Consider the following 19,036-nt stretch of genomic DNA (forward strand, 5'->3'; position numbering starts at 1 on the left):
GTGGTGGTGGTGACACCGGTGGGAGTTTGGTGACACTGGTGGCAATGGTGGCAGTAGTAGCAGTTGGTGGCAGTGGTCACTGTGGTGGCAGTCATGCTGGTGCTGGTGGTGGCAATGGTGACTGGTGGTGCTGGTGGTGCTGCTCATGCTGGTGGCAGCAGTGACGCTGGTGGCAGCAGTCACACTGGTGCCAGTAGTGGCAGTGGTGTTACTGGTGGCAGTAGTGGCGGTGATGGCAGTGGTGGTACTGCTGGTACTGGTGGCAGTGGTGCTGGTGACAGTGGTGGTACTGCTGATACTGATGGCAGTGGTGGCAGTGGTGCTGCTCATGCTGGTGGCATTTGTGGCAGTGGTGGTGCTGCTCATGCTGGTGGCAGTGGTGACAGTGGTGGTGCTGGTGGGCAGTGGTGGTCGTGCTGGTGGTGGTGCTGATCTAGTGTGCAGCCAAGCCTCACAGACCTGCTGCCCATGGTCACACATACCAGTGACGGCAGTCCTGTGCAGAACTGCTACGTGGTAATAACTGGGACTGCTCAGAAACGTGCATTCAGTTTTCAGGGTGGTGGAAGTGCTTATTGCAGAGGTGAGATTGGGAGCAGGGAGAGCAGGACTTGATCAGCCTTAAGGGGAAAAGGCTGGTTGATGTCTTGCTGCAGGGGCTGGAACCAGGAGAGAGGTCAAGGAAATGCAACACAGATGGGTGTTTTGTTGTATTTCTCTGAAGGTGAACTTTGAATGGGGGATGTGCTCACTCAGAGACAGCTATATTTATATACGGATGAGATACATATTCTTTGGGTGAGCAAGAGCCTTTGTTCTGAGTCCCGTTGCTAAAGCCCACATGGAGCAACAGTTTGGCTCTGCAAAGCTTCCTTTTCCTTTGCTTGGGGAGTTGCTGTGTTTAGAAAAACCTGACTCCAGCAGCTGCATCCCGCTACCCCATGTACCCGCAGCACAGCCTTCAGGTCTGGCACCTGCTCACTGCTCCAGCCAAGCTCTTCCATTAACTGTGTGAAGATCTGACCTTCGTTTTGCATCTGGTTGCCATGAGGAAGAGCAGCCTCATCCCTGCTGTTGCAGGATCTGTCCCTGGGCAGCTGGGACAAGGCCAAGACGTGTGTAATGGAGCTGCCACACTGCAAAGGAGTATTTTGGAGACCCCTGTGATCCCCTCTGATTTGGGGTGTAAGACAAGGAGATGATGGCTCGGTGGTCCCCATCTCCAGAGCAGCATCCTTCATTGCTCCCTTGCCACACCAAAGTGTGTTCACTGAATCCTCACAGGGCTCTTGGCTGCTCAGGTTCTTGTGGAAGAAGCAGAAACTTCCACAGTCCTGGTGCAAAAAGAGTTATAGAATCACTAAGGTTGAAGACCTGAGATCATTGAGTCCAACCACTAACCCAGCACTGCCAGGTCCACCACTAATTGCCACATCCATGTACCTTTTGATCATTCGAGGTATGGTGATTCCACCACTTCCCTGGGCAGCCTGTTCAAGTGCCTTACCACCCTTTCAGGGAAGAAATTTTTCCTAATATCCAATCTAAACCCTCCCTGGCACAATTTGTGGCTGCTTCTTCTCACCCTGTCGCTTTGTTACTTGGGAGAAGAGACTGACCTCCACCTGGCTACAACCTCCTTCCTCAGGCTTCCCCCTGATGGGTGTGAGCCTGACAGGCCAGCACTGCACTGCCAAGCATCCTCATCCAGGGCTTGCTCACTGTGTCCTCACATGCTTCCTCTGGATCCCCCATAGCGCTCAAATAAGAAGGATTTATGTATGCTTGGCAGGTTATTAATATTAGCTGAAATTCCCTTTTCCACATTGTTCTGCAGTGCTTAATATGGAGATCAGCGCCTCAGCCTGTAGTGCCGGGGATGATTTGCGATTGAATATCCATTAGGGATTTATGGGCTTCGGGGCTGAATTGCTGGGACGTGGAAGTGCCAAAATACTTGAAACGCTTCCACTGGAGAGAAGAGACCTTGTGGGAAAGGAGCACTGGCTGTTCCCGTACGCAGGCGGTTCCCGCTGAACCTCCGTTACTGGCAGCGAGCACACCCAAGCCAGTAAAAAACTGTGTGGGATCCGGAGCGCCGATGGAGCATGAACTGTGTGTTGGATGGGTGGCAGGGAGTGAGCCACTGATCCTGGTGGACACTGGTGCTCACAGCGGCTCCCAGTCCCACAGGGTTGCTCAACGGGTGGGATTAATCCAGGACACAGATAAACATGGGCACAGTTCATATTAACGTGTCTCTGCAGCCACTTAAAACAAGGTGTGAGGTTGTTTGGAAGGAGAATTTGCTGTTGTTCCTTGAGCACCTCTGGTGTAGTGTGTCAGATCTGAAGGGGCAGAAGGCAAGATATCATTAAGCAAAGTGGAAGTTGGAAGAGCCAAGAGCCAAAGGCTTTAAAAGGAAAAGCAAAAGATCCTCGAGTCCTTTGTTTGAGAAACTGGGTTTGCAAGGGGATGTTCTGGGGCTATACCTGCTTTGCATCAGCTCTTCCCTTTGAGCAGGCACCTGTGGCTGCCCATCCCTCCCACCTCCCATCCCTCTGGAGGGTTTTAGCTTTTGTTTTCCTTTAAGTGAAAAAGATGAACCTTGCTGAGGGGTTTGCCAGCAGGTTTTCTTTGGGAAACATCCACTAGCTGGGCAGCTGGTTCTTTTCATGGTTGTGCTGGCCCGCAGCTCAGCAGCTGGACGTGTAGGAGCCACATAGCCAAAACTAGCCCAAAATTACCCTCCAGAAATACCATATGGAGTCTTATCCAGCCGTGGTGAGATCATCTCAGGGGGGAAGCAGACCCCACAAACAAAAGTGATGGGTGGGATCATCACTGGAAAAGCATGGCGAACACCAGGGGAAGAGCAGGTTTCCCAGCCCATCGTGCAGGATTGTTGCAAAGTTTGAGCAAAGATTCCAGCTGCTGTGGTCCAGGTGGGGAGGGTCAGCTACCTTGGGAGTTTCGGCATTGTCTGCTCTGAATCACACCTAAAGTGCTGCTGGAAGGCAAGTCCTGCCTTGCTCCTGTCCTTCAGCCAAGCTTTCTGCCTCCATCAGCTGCTAAAATCTGATTTCCTCAATGGGAACTGATAACTTGCCCCCAGAATGTCCCACTCATCCCCTGCAGCCTAAGTAGGGTTTGAACTTTGCAAGAATATCCCTGCAGGGCTGTGGAGTAGCATTACCCCATTTTTTCTGGGCAAAAAAAAATTAGTCAAGAGTGATGGAACATGGTTGATGGGAAAAGTCCATGATTTTAGCAGCCAGACCAGGCACATTCAGCAGAGCAGCCCTGCTTCCCCTGAATCCTCACGTGGCTTTTTGACTTTTTCATTCCTGGGTGCCACTGGAGAAGCAGGAGCTGGCGAGCAGGTTGTAAATGCTGCTCAGGCATGGAGGATCCCATTGTCAGCACCCAGGTGCTGTGATGAGCTGGTCAGTGCTCAGCTCACCTCCCTGATCCCACCTGTCTCGTTACATCAGAGTAAAACAATCCAGAGGGAAAGTTTCTGTCTGCTGGGGCATCATGAGGAGAGGTGAGGGGGTGCCTGCTGGCCTGGCTTGCATTACTTATGTGCTTATGTTCTATTTTGAGGCTCTGGCCACGCGACTCTAAGCAGCCTCTGACCAGGGGAAGGACCAGCTTCAAAACAAGAGTCCGGTGGGTAACAACCTGGGGAGGCACCGGGTATCCCTCAGCTCTGAGTGGGGCTGGCAGAGCCCTCACCTCCACCCAGGGCCCATCATCTCTTGGATTTTGGCGTTTCCACAGTGGGAATTGATTTATTCTTTTTTTTTTATTTCCTCCTGTTGCCATCCTTGAAGGCAAAGATGCCACAGGTACAGAGCTGGAGTACTTTATAGGGAGCGATGTGCCAGCGGTATGGTGATGCAGATGAGCAAGCAGGGAGACACATCCACCACTAAAGCTAGTGAAATCATACACATGTGACTCCCTCCTCTGCCTCCCCTCCCCAAGAAAGCTCATTTGCAGGCGGCTTAGTTCTCCTAAGAGCATTAGAGGTGCATTTGGTAGACATGAGCTGCTCGAGCAGCGCCGGGAGCATGTGGCCGATTAGAGGCAGTGGCAGCTGGTTTCGGGCACAGCAGGCATTTGGGGTGGAAATACTCTCTGTGCTTTCCAGGGACGCAAAGGTGAGGTCTGGGGGGACAGGGTGGGTGTCAGGGTTGGCTCGCGTGGCTTGGGTGCTTAAATCCTCCGGTGGATGTAGATGTTGGATGGCACAGGAGAGAGAACAAGCCCTTCCCTGCCATGTGCTTTTCCCTTCTGTCTAACTGTGAGTTACCTTCTCTGGCTTTCCAGTGCTATTTCAGCTCTTCAGATGATATTTCAGTTTTATTTTTAAATACCACCTCGCTTTCTAATCTGTGATCTTCTGCGAAGATGAGGATGAACAAGGCTGGTGAAGGGACTGGAGCACAAGCCCTGTGAGGAGCGGCTGAGGGAGCTGGGGTTGTTTAGCCTGGGGAAGAGGAGGCTCAGGGGAGACCTTCTCACTCTCTACAATTCCCTGAAAGGAGGTTATAGCCAGGTAGGGGGTCCATCTCTTCTCCCAGGCAACCAGCAGTAGGACAAGAGGGCACAGTCTTAAGCTCTGCCAGGGGAGGTTTAGGTTGGATATAGGGAAGAAATTCTCTACAGAGAGAGTGATCAGACATTGGAATGGGCTGCCTAGGGAGGTGGTGGATTCACTATCCCTGAAGGTGTTTAAGAAGAGACTGGATGTAGCACTTAGTGCCATGGTCTAGTTGACAAGGTGGTGTTGGGTCAAAGGCTGGACTTGATGATCTCAGAGATCTTTTCCAACCTAATTGATTCTGTGATTCTGCAATCAGTGATACTGGTATGGGCTGTGGTGAGTGATGGTGCCTTCAGAGGTACCCCCACCAAGCAGGGGCTTCCTTGAGGAGCACACTCTCACCACGGTGTTTTCCTTTCCCTCCTCTGCAGCCTCGCTCCCCGCTGGGATTTATGGAGGTGCTGAGGAGCAGCTGTGATCCCCGCAGCCCCCGGCAGCGCGCCCTGTGAAGCAGTGCCCAGCCGCCCTCACCTCGTCCCGCCCGGCATCCCGACCCTCCGACTCAACCATTCACGGCTCCCGTGCATGGATTGCCCCAGCGAGGCACCGCTGCCGGACGCCACCGACGCCGCCCCGTAGGCTCCCGGCCCCCCGTGCCACCCCCAAGTACTCCACATACCCCGATGGGGTAACGTGACGGAGGCCACCCTCCCGCCACCACCACCCCCCATATGCAGAGGCCTTTCTAGAGCGCCCGGGAGCGCGCAGCGCCGGAGGCGGCGGCCACTCGCCGTCGCACACACACGCCGAGGACACCGACACTACAGCAAAGGGATTTTTTTTTTTTTAAATAATAATAATAATAATAACAATAAAAATAATTTTTTTTCCCGCCCGGCCTTTCCCCCCCCCCCGGGGAGGGGGCTTGCGGTGTGTCAGGAAGCCGGCGCGCTCCCACAAGCTGGGATTATTTGCACAACGTCTGTATATTGAGTTCTCGATCCTGTTTTATTTTTATTTTTGAAGCGCTAAGGGGTTGCTGGGGGGGGAGGGGGTTGGGGTTTTTTTGCCCCTCCAAGCCACACTTTTCTGGGGCTTTTCCCCTGCCGCTGTCAGCAGCACCTCACCCTCCCCCTGTCCCACCATGGCCCGGATGAACCGCCCTGCGCCAGTGGAGGTCTGCTACAAAAACATGAGGTTCCTCATCACCCACAACCCCACCAATGCCACACTCAACACTTTCTTGGAGGTAAGGAGGGGAGGCTGGAACAGGGGACCGGGGTCCGGCTGCACCTTTTGGGGCTAAAAGCTGATGCTGAGGTGCAACCAGGATCAATCCTGTGTAAATGAGGCAGCGGCACTTCCCCTTTGGTACCACAGCCCCTGGTGGCATCCTGAGGCAGTGGGTATAATCACTGCCAGCTTTTTGAGGTGGGATGTTTTGGAGGACCCCAAGCATCATGTTTGGGCACTGTAGAGATGGAGAAAGTTTCCCCATTCCTGTTGCATCCCCTGCCAAGTCCACTGGGACATCATGTCATGGGGCTTTGGAGCAATGCATGTAGATGCACACACACAATCCCCAGCATCTCCCAGCACCTCAGTAATGACTTTTCATCCAAAATGTCCCAGTGTATTTCCAATGCCCAGAGTGTGTTGGGTGGTGCTGGAGGGTTTGGTGTTGCATGAGCCAGCAATGGTGTCCTGCCTGGGAGCTCAGCATCTGTGTGAGTGCCACTGGCTCAGAGAGCCATGGGAAGGTGGTTGTGGTTTGGGGACAGCTACCCCATACCCTGCACACCGTGGGGACCACACCAGTGGGAAGGGAGAAAAATTCCCCTTTCCTCCGGCTGCTCGGATTTTTGGCTGAGCTGCCGAGCGTGTGGGGGGTTCAGCACGGTCTGGTGAGCTCACACGGGGAACAAAGGGGGTGGATCATGGACAGGGATGATCTCATGGTGCAAGGTCGGTACACCGGCACGTAATCTGGGGGCAATCCTTGTGCCGGGCAACAAGCCATGCTGGAAACAGCCCAAATCCCACGCCTGAGCCTGCAGTGTGTTGGAGCGATGATGGGATACAGCAGCGAGGCTGGGAAGGAGGCCCTGAGCCATCTGTGAGATGCTGAGTGTGATCGGCAGGGTGTCCTACGACCCCCCCAGCCACCTCCCACCTGCATTTCTACCATTTCTGCAGCAGGAGTGTGACATCAACAGGCACAAATAATTCCTCCTTCAGGGAACTTGCACTCGTGTTGGGGATGCTTCTTTGCCTGGGGTGTGATGTCTCTGCTGGTGTGGCTGTCAGGGCTTAAAAATAAATTGCCCCACTGGCACTCATGACTCCAAGGAGTCATGAAGGTGCTGGTTGAAAATCCTACTGTGGCCACTTGAGTTTGGTGTCCTGGGATTTCATGTTTCCTTGTGCCTCTCAGGCTGGATGAACCATAGGGAGCTTACTCTAGGGTCCAGAGATGGGGCATGGTATAACTTTAAGGTCCATAGTTGTCTGTGTGGTCATAGCAGGGCTGGGATATGTTGGGGTTAACTGGGGTGCAACTGGCAGGGTTTATTCAGACCTCTCCTTCTCCTTCCCTCCCCAGGACCTGAAGAAATACGGTGCCACCACAGTTGTGCGAGTGTGTGAAGTGACCTATGACAAGACCCCCCTGGAGAAGGATGGCATCACCGTCATGGTGGGTGGGCAGCAGGATGGTGCTTAAATATCTCATCTCTCGAGGCTGCTGAACACCCTGAGAGACCAAAGCAGCATCACGCTCGCCCAGGAGCAGAGTTTGAAGGCCAGCTGAGCCGAGATGAGGCTGGTGCTTTAAAAAAAGAAGTGCTGCCCACACACCCGAAACTGTGACTCATCCGGCTGAGTCGGCAGCTGCCTTCCCTGCCTGTTGCTCAGGCTCTAAAGCATCCAGGGATGAGAGTGCCTGATCCCACGTGGAAGATGCGCGTGGTTCCCATTACCTCCGGCGTTATCTTATCCTGGGGGGGTGGTGTGAGGGTTCTCTGCTCTCCCAGCAGCAGGCTGGTGCAGCTGTGGGGATGAAAGGGAGCAGGCAGCAGGCTGGGAAAGGCAGAGCAGGCAGCTGCCTGGGCTGCATCTTGGCTGATAAGTAATTGGAGATGATGTCAGGCGTGATTGCCCTGCCAGGGAGTTCAGCTCCAGCTGGAAAGTAAGACTCTGCTCATTATTTAGGGAAGGGTTTGGAAGTGCCTCATGTCTCCTGGGGTGGTCTGCTCTGTGTAGGTCCTCTTTATATAGCTCTCTCTGCATAATCTATATCCTAGAGAGAGAGCAAGCTATATCCTGGATTCTCAGGGATTATCCTATATCTCTGTAGATACAGATTCTGCAGATACAGATGTCTCTAGGTATAGATGCACTATCTCTATAGAAGATATCTTATAAAGATAGCTGTATCCTACTTACAGAATTCATATGGTGGAGATCATATCTGCTCACTTACACGCCAAATTTTCTGCCTTTTACCCCATTTCTAACTGGAGTCCTCCAGTCTGAGTTTCTATATCTAGGATATATGTACCTCTATACATCTCTTACACAGAGATATATCTGTATCTAGGATATGTTTTATACAGGGAGTTAGAGAAACTATATAAGACACTGTATAGAAACTAAATAGCTTGTATATCAAAGTTTCTATAACCATATAGAAACCATATGAGGCAAATCATATAGAGAGATATCTATATCCTAGCTATCTATAGCCAGATGTATCTATGTAGCTACAGATATATCTCTATATTTAACTATATCACATATATCTGTATACATATTTGAGATATGTATATCTTGGCATATACATTTTTGGTGTATCTATATATAATTTTTTTATATATATGTATCTTGGTATATGTATTTGACACATATATATATCTATATCTATATATATATTGGAACACAAGAATTATGAGGACAGTTGAGGGAGCAGAGGGTGTTTAGCCTGGAGAAAAGGAGGCTCAGGGGAGACCTCCTCACTCTCTACAACACCCTGAAAGGACGTTGTTGCTGGATGGGGTCCTGTCTCTTCTCCCAGGTAACAAGCAATAGGAGAAGAGGAAATAGCCTTCAGTTGCACCAGAGGAGGTTTAAGTTGGATATTATGAAAAATTTCTTCACTGAAGGGCTTGTCAAGCACTGGAACAGGCTTCCCAGGCAAGTGGTGGAATCACCATCCCTGGAGGGATTTAAGAGACGTAGATGTGGCACTTAGGGACATGGTTTAGGGGTGGACTTGGCAGTGCTGGATTAATGGTTGGAACTGATGATCTCAGAGGGCTTTTCCAACCTTAATGATTCTGTGATTCTATATTTAGCCTATGCCTATATATCCCATCCCTTTCTTCAGGGAATAGAGCACAAGCCAGCTGAGGCCTGGCTGCTGTAGCATGCCTGTGTGCCAGCACCCACAGCCACAGTCACCCCACATGTACAGGGATCCTGTCCCAGGCACACTCACTGAGTGGTTGGATGCTTCCTGTGCTTGTGGCTCCTCCATGTGCCACAGGGAATCCCAAGCAACTTCTAAAGCTGGTGGCAGTCACCAAGTCATGCTGGAATGATGGAGCAGGTCCAGAGGAGGCCACAAAAATGACCAGAGAGCAGGAACACCTCTGCTATGGAGACAGGCTGAGAGAGCTGGGAGTGTTCAGCCTGGAGGTGAGAAGGCTCCAGGGAGACCTTAGAGCACCTTCCAGTGCCTAAAGGGGCTGCAAGAAAGCTGGAGAGGGACTTTTGACATGGAGACTGAGTGACAGGACAAGGGAGAACAGCTTTAAACTGACAGAGGACAGGTCTGGAAGAAAGTTTTTGTCATGAGGGTGATGAGGCACTGGCACAGGCTGTCCAGAGAAATGATGGATGCTCCATTCCTGGAAGCGTTCAAGACCAGGTTGAATGGAACTTTGAGCAACCTGGTCTAAGTGGAAGGTGTTCCTGCCCATGGCAGGAGGTTGGACTAGGTGATATTTGGAGGTCTCTTCCAACACAACCCATTCTATCACACAATGATTTTGTGGTGTGGTGTGGTGTGTCCTCCCCAGTGCAAGCCTGGTGACCTGCACTCGTGGCTGAAGTGGTGCTTTGCTGGCACTGTGGGGAGGAGGTGGCCTTGCAGGACAGGCACAGGCTGTGCAGGGTGGGCTGGCTCAAGCATTACAGTATCCTGAAGCCCAGCATGCTCCTCTCCTAGCAAATCCCAGCAGAAATCACATTAGCTGTTCAAACAATGAAATGAAGCAGCTTATTTTGCCATCTCACACCAAGGATGACTCCAGCACAACTCAGTGACTTACTCCTGAAAAACTAGGATTAGGGCCCCTGGCCTCCCACCCTTCAGGGCTCACCAAGCCCCCCAGGAGATGCTGCCTTGCCTGTCCCTCTTCCGCTGCTGCATAGCCAGTGGCCATGCTCCTTCTGACAGATCTTATTTTGGGGGCAAAAATCCCTGTTTTGGAACACTTGGTTCTATCCACTTCCTCACCAAACTCGAATTTTGAGCCCCTGCAGGTTGAGGATGAAGCTCGGAAGAAGATGGGCTTTTTTTTTTTTTTTGTCCCTTAAAAGCCTTTCCTGAAGGTTTATGTTTAAATGGCCTCATTTGGAGGGGTCTGTCTCCCTGTCACTGTTTCTAGGGCTGTGTTAGGGGGTTCCCAGACCATTCTTTCGGGACTTGGGTGTTCCCCTTCCCATCCATGTGTTTCAGGAAGCTGAATTTTGGCACTACATCAGGCTCTGAGATTTCAGCCATCTCCAAGCTACCTTTGCTCAAATTCCCTACAACGGGTCTTAGCGCTCCCAAGTGCTGGAATTAGATGGGAACTGGCGGGGGGGAGGGGAGGATGGGAGGCACATGGCCCCAAAGCTCAGTGAGGTCACCTGAATAGGGAGGGTGCAGGGTGTGGCCATCCTGGTCTGCAGAGGCAGGGGGGTCGTGGGGACCATGTTGTAGATCCTGTGGGTGCTCCCAAAAACTGAACGTGTCCATAGGAGATACAGAAGAGATATAGAAGAGATATAGAAGACCAGGTCAGGGAAGACCCCAGACCTGGACTTGCATGGCTTCAAACCCTGAGCTAATGCAGCCAGGGAGTTCCTGTGTGCTGGATGGTGCCACAGAGCCCCACAGAGCTGCACTGTGAGCCCAGTTCCTGACACAGTCATCCAAGGGCCCAAACACTGTTACCCTGAGTAAAAAACAGCCCCTGAGAGTATTGACAGTGTTTCTCTCTTCCCCTGACCTTACAGGATTGGCCCTTCGATGATGGAGCACCTCCTCCCAGCAAGATAGTAGAAGACTGGCTCAACTTGCTGAAGACCAAGTTCTGCGAGGACCCCGGGTGCTGCGTGGCCGTGCACTGTGTGGCTGGGCTAGGGCGGTGAGTCCGAGCTGAACATCCCTCCTGCCACCCCACCCGTGCAGAGAGAAGAGGGAAAACCATGCCTGCCCTCCTCCTTCCCTTCCCCAGTCCCCCTTTGAGCAGAGTTTTGTGAAACCTTATTGAAACCATGCCTGCGCTGCTCCTTCCCTTCCCCAGTCCCCCTCTGAGCAGGGTTTTGTGAAACCTGAGTGGGAATAGGTGTTGGAATACAGGGCGGGATCTGAGCTGCCTGAGCTTCTCCTTGGAGTTTAAATGATGTGATGTCAGTGTGGCTGAGGAGTGACCATCATCTTTGCCTTTCAGTGCTCCTGTCCTTGTTGCACTGGCCTTGATCGAGAGTGGGATGAAGTATGAAGATGCCATCCAGTTCATCCGACAGTAAGTCGGGTGGTGTTTCATTGCTGGGAGAGAAAACAGCCCCTCTATGAGGGAACAGAGAGATCTGATGTGTCCCAGGGGTTTTTCTGGGGGGTTTTTGTTTTTCTCTCCTTTCGGGGGAAGAAAAGGGAGGTGTTTGCATTCAGCTCTCTGTACCTTTGGATCAGGGCTGCAGGAGGCTGTGGCAGCAGCTGGGAGCCTCCCTGGGGGGCTTCTGGCAGTCACCACTTCTGCCCCACGTGTTTCCTCCCCAACTCTCCATGAGAGTCTCTCCATTGTCCTGAGACTTCCAGGGCGGATGAGAGAGAAAAGCTGCTGGGGGCAGTGCCTGTTCTCCATCCTTGAAGGATGCACGTGTCCTCATCCTCCAAAATCCCTTCCTGCTCCAGGCAGGGCGAGTTCAGCACCCTGACAGGGGTGGTTTGGGATGGGGAGGTCTCCTGCCACCCCACTGACCATGCTGGCCCTTCTCTGTCCCCGCAGGAAGCGCAGAGGAGCCATCAACAGCAAGCAGCTGACGTACTTGGAAAAATACCGACCAAAGCAGAGACTCCGATTTAAGGACCCTCACAACCACAAGAACAAATGCTGCATCATGTAACCTCAATGACCTCTTGCCAAAACCCGTGCACACAGACACCCGGGCACTCGCACACATCCCACCCCGTCACCCCCTCGCCCAGCCCTGCGCTCCCCCCGCCACCACCAGGGCTGGGGTGGGGGACACGGAGCATCATCAGTGTGTTCCAGCACCCACAGCACAGCCCCAGAAAAGGCTGTTCTCTTCAGCTGCAGCCCCGAGGAAGGAAGGCAGCTCTGCCCATTGACTCTTGGCATTAGTAGGCAATGAGCTCGTGCGACAGTTCTTCATCACCTTCCTCCTCCTCCCTCTCACCTCCCCGTTGCACTGAGAGGGGCAGGCGAAGGGTGCTTGGTTTGGGGTGATGCAGGCAGGGCTGTGCCAGCTTAGAAGGGATGGGGGAGCAGGAGGGCCAGAGCACCCCTGGAAAAACTCTTTCCCACCTCTTCCTATAAATAAGGGCTGCAGCAGCAGGGAGGGAAGTGGGGATGGCACGGTGGCCTCGGGGGAAGGTGAGGATGGCAGGGAGAGGTGACAGGGGCTCTTAGCTCAGTGCTGGCCTTGTGATCATGGGAAGGGCTGAACTAAGACCCCCAGCACTGTTCCCTTTCTCCTAGCTCCTCTGCCACTTCACCATCCCCCTGTTGCCTCAATGCCAGCTGGGATGCTGCAGATGGGGCTCACTGGGGGTTTGCTGCAGTGAAGGCAGAGCCACTGGGGACCTTGGGGACATGTCAGGGCTTCGAAGCACCAGCTTTGCCAGGATCAGTGTAGGGTCAGCACTGAATCCCCTAAAGTGTTGGATGCTCTTACTTATAGCTTCCAAATTCAGTGCACAAGGCGGTGGGTTCTCTGCTGTCATGTCCCCATCCCTGAGTCACGGCACAAATGCCAGTTCACGGCACAAATGCCTGAGATGCACACAATGTGCATCTCAGGGCACATCCATGTCCTCCACCACTGCGTTTGCTGGCCAAGGGGCTGGGCTTCATCCTTCCTAGGGGATTTTGGGTGTGCCTGGCAAGAGCACATCACCAAATTTTGCACCTGCCTTTTCCATATCTGTAACAGGGCACCTGACACCCTGAAACCCCCAGGTGTGTGCCCTGGTGGGGTGGACTCAGAGCTGCCCCTTAGCTGGGACATTCAACATCTCTCAACTTTCTGCCTTTGAACGCTTGCAGCAGCTGGAGCAGTGAGCACACAGGGGGTGTGGTGGTTTTTTTTTCGTTTTAACAAGGATGAAAAGAAATTTGCTAATTAAAGGAAAAAAAAGAACTCTAAAAAATACCCTGTTTGTCTTCCGCACGTCCTCTGGCCCTTCTTTCTCCCATCACTGCCCAGTGGAGCCCAGGAGGTGACCCATGGTCCCCCAGACTGGTCCTCAGCACCAGGTCCCAGCTGGCTGCCATCCGCTGTCACCAGGGCACACGTGTGCCCCAATGGAAGCTCCAGGTATCCTTTGGACTTGCTGCTGCTCACCCTCAACTGCAAAGGATCCCAGTTGTTGGGGCAAGGAGGGCTGGTCATCCACCTTGTGTGGTTTTAGGCTGCCCAGCTTGTAATGCCTTCGGTGCCCTGTGTTGGGTGTCTCCAAAGGTTTATGTGCCTTCCAAAATGTAGATATCCAGAGACATTTGCTTCAGAGGGTTCATCCCTTGGGATAGGTGGTGAGGAAGGCTGGGGAGACACCTTCAGTACCTGCAGAAGGGCAGGGGATAGCTTTGTACCATGATGTGGGTGGGCAGAGAAGGTGTTCGTAGCAGTTTCCAGCACCACTTCTGTCCTGATGGGAGCCAGCCCCCCTGCACATCAGGGATTGCCATCCCATGGGATAGGCTGTGGTGCCAAGTGAGGTGGGGACCCTCCACAGGTGGCTCTGGAGTTGTCATGTCACACACCTTGGGCCTGTCCAAGCTTCCACATTGTAGGACAGCCCTTAGTCCCTTGAGTTTTCTCCTGCCTTGTCCCAGGCTGTTGGTTCCCATGACTCGTGGAGAGGGCAGCAATGGTTGAAGGGTGTGTGTTTGTTGGGAAAAGTGAGAAATTGGGCTGATGAAAAGGTCTGACCCTGTAATAGAGCACCCTGCTGGGCAGGTCACCATTCCCATCCTGCCTGAGTCTGTCCTGCTGCTAAAATAGGTGCTGCTTCATCCCCAGGGACGTACGTAGGAGGTAGCTTGGCATTACAACAGGGACAGCCCCTATCTCTCCTAGCCAGGAAACCTCGCAATCCCATGTCCTTCCTTGTGGGAACCATTGCTTTCTAGGCTTGGAGATGGAGTTTTCCTCACCCATGCCTGTGGGAGCATCACATGGAACATTGCCAAGTGGTCCAGCCACAATGCCTTTGAGTGGGGTCAGGCTGGGGACAGAAAGGCTTGAATTCAGCTTCCTTTGGCCACTCCTGAGCAAGAGTTCACTCAGACCTCAGCTTGGTGGGCTGGTTTGGGGCAAACACAAGGAGGACAGACTTTGCTTTATGTAGCATCAACCCAATCACCTTAAAAATAGAGAGCTTCAAGCAGTCCTTGACCTAGTACAATCCATGTGGCCAAACCCTGAGCACCTCTGGCTGGCAGAGTGGCATCTTGATACTCCTCAGTCTATGAGTCACAGCAAAAAAAAAACCCAAATCATGCTGCTTTAATTGTCCGCACTTTTTTCTTTTTTCTTTTTTTTTTTTCATGGGTATCTTCCCCCTTCCATCCTGCAATGCGCTGTCACCTCCCTGTGTGCTGCTCCATGAACAGGACACCTTGGCAGCCCAGGAGCTGCTGTCCTTGCCTGGAGGGCTGAATCCAAGGTTTCTCTGGGTTGGACTGCGAAATATTGGGGATTTTTTTTGTATGGACTTGGGCTCCTTCCTCTGAGGTACCAGCTCCTCAATGTTTTGGCCTAGAGTGAGTTACGAAAGGGAAAATTAGGTGGTCTTCCAAGGGGGATTTGGGTTAGAAATCTCAAAGAAGAACCTAAGACAAAAGTCTTGAGACAGTTGGGCAAGAGGGAAGGTTGAAGCTCAGTAGACACAGCAACAGTGTGGCTAAGCAGCCAAGGGCTCATGGCTTGGTCTTAGGGTCTCTCCTTGTATGTTAATCCTTGTTTCACCTTAGATGCCAAGGTGTTGAAAGGAGAGCCTTAAAAATCTGATGTGCTTGCCAACTCTCTTATTGCTGCTTGTTTCCATTGTGTCCTGGCAGATGTCACAGGGAACAGACACCCCACGGCTTTGGCTACAAACCAGCCACCTCATCCTGCCCTTCTCTGCAGAAGCAAAGGCTCATACTGGGTTTTATACTTCCTTACACCTATCCACCCCCTCACCCCCTCCATGGAAAGCACCTGTCCTTCCATAATTTACAGGAACAGGGCTCCAGACTGGTAGCTAGAGCTATGGAGACCCAAGGGATGGCAAAGCAAAGATGGCCTAACCATCAAAACAAGAGATTTAGGGCTTTACCCAGCAATCAGTCATGGCTGAACCTCGTGTGGGGAAATAAATCTGAGCAGGGATTCCTAGTTGTGTCCTCTCACACGTGTGCTCTTACGTGTCCCTTCTGTTCTTCATTTTCCAGTAGCAATGGAGCACATGGAGGAGGTGGTGGTGGTAAGACAGGCAATGTGGCCATCACAAATGTCCAGCTCTGTATTTAAGAAAGTTCTGTTGACACGTATTTGAAGACTTTGCATTTGTAAATTCATGGTATGAGTCTTGCAGTCAGGCTGACACTGTAGTGCTTGGGCTGGGAGCTTCAGAGGAGGAGGTTTATGAGGAACAGATTTCCCAAGAAAGCAGAGTCTTCCTCTATCCACAATAGAACGAGTCCTTTTCTTTTTTTATTTTTTTTTTTCATTGGATTTGTTTGGTTTTTATTAGTCCTAGTGGGAAAGCACACAGGGAGATTCGTGACTTCCATGCAGTTTCCAAGGTCTTACATCTTAGTTGCTTCCAGCGCGCTGGGTAGGTGCAGTTTGACGGGTGGGTTTGGATGGGATACTGTCTGGTGGGAGAAAAATGTGGCTGGTTTTCTTAGCAGTGGGGGGATCCTGGGCTGGCTGTGGTCCTGCTCACAGGCTCTAGCAGACATTCCCGGGAAGGGGGGCGTTCCACTGAGCTCGGCTTCCCTTCAGACGATGATCTCCCAATGAACTCTCCCCTTCCCTGCTGTTCCTTTCTGTGCAACAAAGAGCTGCATATTTTCCTTTTTAACCCCCTGGGCAATCATAGTAGTATGTAGATTAAGCCCAGATGACTTTTTTTTTGTTGTTGTTGTTGGTTTTGTTGTTTTTTTTTGGTCTGAGCCATAGCTAAATTATTATACCCAATGCTTTTTGTATCAGACGGCATCACTTTGAATATGCAGATGAGGTATAGGATCTTGACACTTTATAACCTTTTTAAAAAGAAACCTGTCTGTTTACTTAATGTCTTGTGTAAAAAGGAAAAGAAACAATGTATGCCTTCAGTAATCACTTTTTTGTTGTTGTTGTTTTTTGAGTTTTATGAAATTACAGTGGTTACACTCCAGCAGCGAAATAAAAAGCGTTCACTGTTTTGTACATCCCTGTGTGCCTGGTGCTGCTGATGGGAGTTGTCAGGAGGTTGGAGGCAAAGACAGAGTGAGACTCTGGCCAAGGGTGAAAGTGCATGGGGGGATTGTTCAGGCTGGAGAAGAGAAGGCTCCAGGAAGACCTTAGAGCACCTTCCAGTAACTAAAGAGGCTACAAGAGGGCTGGAGAAAGACTTTTGCAAGGGCCTGAAGTGACAGGACAAGGGAGAATGTCTTCAAACCGACAGAGAGTAGGTTTAGATTAGATATTAGGAAGAAGTAGTAAGGCCCTGGCACAGGTTCCCCAGAGCAGCTGTGGATGCCCCATCCCTGAAAGCGTTCAAGGCCAGTTGTAATGCCAAGTGTTCAAGACAGGACTTGGAGCAACCCGGTCTAGTGGAAGAGGTCCCTGCCCATGGCAGGGGGGTTGGAACAAGATGATCTTGAAGGTCGCTTCCAACCCAAACCATTCTGTGATTCTATATCCAGTAGAGCATGGCCCAACCTTGTTTGGACCTGGGAGTATACCCAGAGGAGACTACTCATACTCTACCCCATCTGGTCGGTGCTTCACCACTGGCACAGACCACCTGTCAGACATGAAAACAGGCTTTGCACATAAAATCAATTGGGTTTTTAACTCTGCCCCCCATGACTAAGGAAGGCAAAGACCAGAGTCTCCATGGTGGCTGAGGAGACAGATCCTACATGAACAGGCTAGTAAGCAAGGAAAGCTGACACGGATTGTGTGATTTCCTAAGTCATTACACAGAGTCGGGTGGGAGAAGGGGGAGGAAACTCCTCGTGTGCTGCTGAAGGCTCAGGAAGGCTTTTAAGCCAGATGCCAGCTTGGAAGAGGGTAGACTTGAAGCGGGTGGTGTGGCCAGAGCTGTCCTTGGATTCCCCCAGCAATTCCCAAGTGCTCGGCAAGGCAGATCTTTATCTCCTCACAGGCTTTGAACCACACAGCTGCAAGGGGCACTGCCTCTGCCGTTGTGCAAGAAGCAACTGGGCCTTCAATCAGCCTAATTGCTGCCTCACCTCTCCACCAGGAGGGCCGGGGGGACTGCTGAACACTGCGTGTGCTCTGGAGAAACACCCACCCGCACTCCTGCCTGTACACGCTGTCTCCTACCTCCTGCATTCCTCCTCGCTCTCCGTCACTGAACGACGTGCACCCCTGTGCAGGCCAAATCCCAGCTCTCCATGTTAGGCTGCTGCCACTCCGTGCACAGATTCCTGCCCTCCCTAAGAAAGTCCATAAAGTTAGGGGTTTACCGAAAGGTCTAAGTTGGCCACTCAGGGACCTGCCCAGAGAAGCTGTGGATGCCCCACCCCTGGAAGTGCTCAAGACCAGGTTGGACAGGGTTTTGAGCAACCTGGTGTGGTGGAAGGTGTCCCTGCCCATGCCACGGGGTTGGAACAAGATGATCTTTAAGGTCCCTTCCATCCCAAACCAGTCTGTGATTCTATTCTGATTCTATGATCTCTTCCCAACTGGTGCCATGGTGCCTTAACCCATTCTCAGTTGATGGTGTTGGTACCTGCAAGCCCCATCACAGCCCCATATTGCAATGCCTTCAGTCCTGCAAACACTAACATCAGTGAGATCCCTCCAGCTCTAGGTGGGTGTCCCCAGTTTGGTCTCATCCCTGACTCCCTTTCCAGTCATCAGAGATCAAGAGACAACACTCCTGAGAACTGATTCAGGAGGGACTGATCTCATCCTGGCATGGACACTTCTTCCAGAGCTCCAGGACCACAGAGGGACCCCAGACCTCTTAGCTCACACAGAGACATCCACATTGGAGACATCCAAAGCCTTGGGTAGATGACCCATGGCTCACAACCCACTCTGTCCATGTTATTAACCCACCTCAGCATTCCAGCTCTCCACAGAGCCATGGAAGCAGAGGTTGCAAGGTCTCAATAAAGCCTCAACCAGCCATAGTCCAGGCTCATGAGACTGCATAAAAAAAATGCTTTCTGAGGGTCGCCTTGCTCCTACGTGCTGAACCATGGTGAAACCTTTTCCTGCTTATTTTGGACTGCTGCTGGCTGTCATAGCCAGCTCTGGCTCTCCTTGGGCACAGCATAGGTCTCATCACTGCTCCCAATAACCTGCTTGGGATCAGCCCTCTGGCAACACCTCCACCTGAGGACATCCTGCTGCCTGAAGGGTCTTCCGGCTTCCCTCTAGGCCCAGGGAGTCTTGCACCATCACCTGTGCAGGGGTGAAGGTCTCACCTCCCCCCAGGATCTGGGGGACCCTGTGGGTCTGGGCACGAGGCACAGGAAGGTGGGAGGTTCTTCCCTGCTTCTTGATGAGGTATCTGGAAACTCCCATGCACTCGGGCTGGGAGGGAAATTAAAATGTTTGCAACAAATATAGCTGAAAAGTCAAGCGGGGCATTAGGCACTGCTCGGCAAAGGCACAGGAACGCCCGCCGGGGGTGGGTTTTGCCCTGGGAGCTTTCCCTGGGAACAGAACAAGGAGGGGAAGGACTCTGCCCTGATTCACGGGACCATCTCCACGGTTCAGAAAGGGAGTCCTGCAGAT

The 19,036-nt window shown here is 52.1% G+C and overlaps 1 protein-coding gene across 1 annotated transcript in view; it reads left to right on the forward strand.

Annotated features, from left to right (window-relative positions):
- Nucleotides 1-16,488, forward strand: part of PTP4A3 (protein tyrosine phosphatase type IVA, member 3) — a 42,629-nt gene extending 26,141 nt beyond the window's left edge. Inside the window, exons 2-6 of the mRNA XM_017828464.1 lie at nucleotides 4,984-5,801; nucleotides 7,155-7,247; nucleotides 10,835-10,965; nucleotides 11,272-11,346; nucleotides 11,830-16,488. Coding sequence (XP_017683953.1) covers nucleotides 5,697-5,801; nucleotides 7,155-7,247; nucleotides 10,835-10,965; nucleotides 11,272-11,346; nucleotides 11,830-11,947 — 522 coding nt within the window. The 5' untranslated portion in view covers nucleotides 4,984-5,696 and the 3' untranslated portion in view covers nucleotides 11,948-16,488. The remainder of the gene's footprint in view (nucleotides 1-4,983; nucleotides 5,802-7,154; nucleotides 7,248-10,834; nucleotides 10,966-11,271; nucleotides 11,347-11,829) is intronic.
- The last annotated feature ends 2,548 nt before the right edge of the window (nucleotides 16,489-19,036 follow it).

Source organism: Lepidothrix coronata, unplaced genomic scaffold (assembly GCF_001604755.1).
Source record: "Lepidothrix coronata isolate B3197 unplaced genomic scaffold, Lepidothrix_coronata-1.0 Scaffold148, whole genome shotgun sequence".
Lineage (NCBI taxonomy): Eukaryota > Metazoa > Chordata > Aves > Passeriformes > Pipridae > Lepidothrix > Lepidothrix coronata.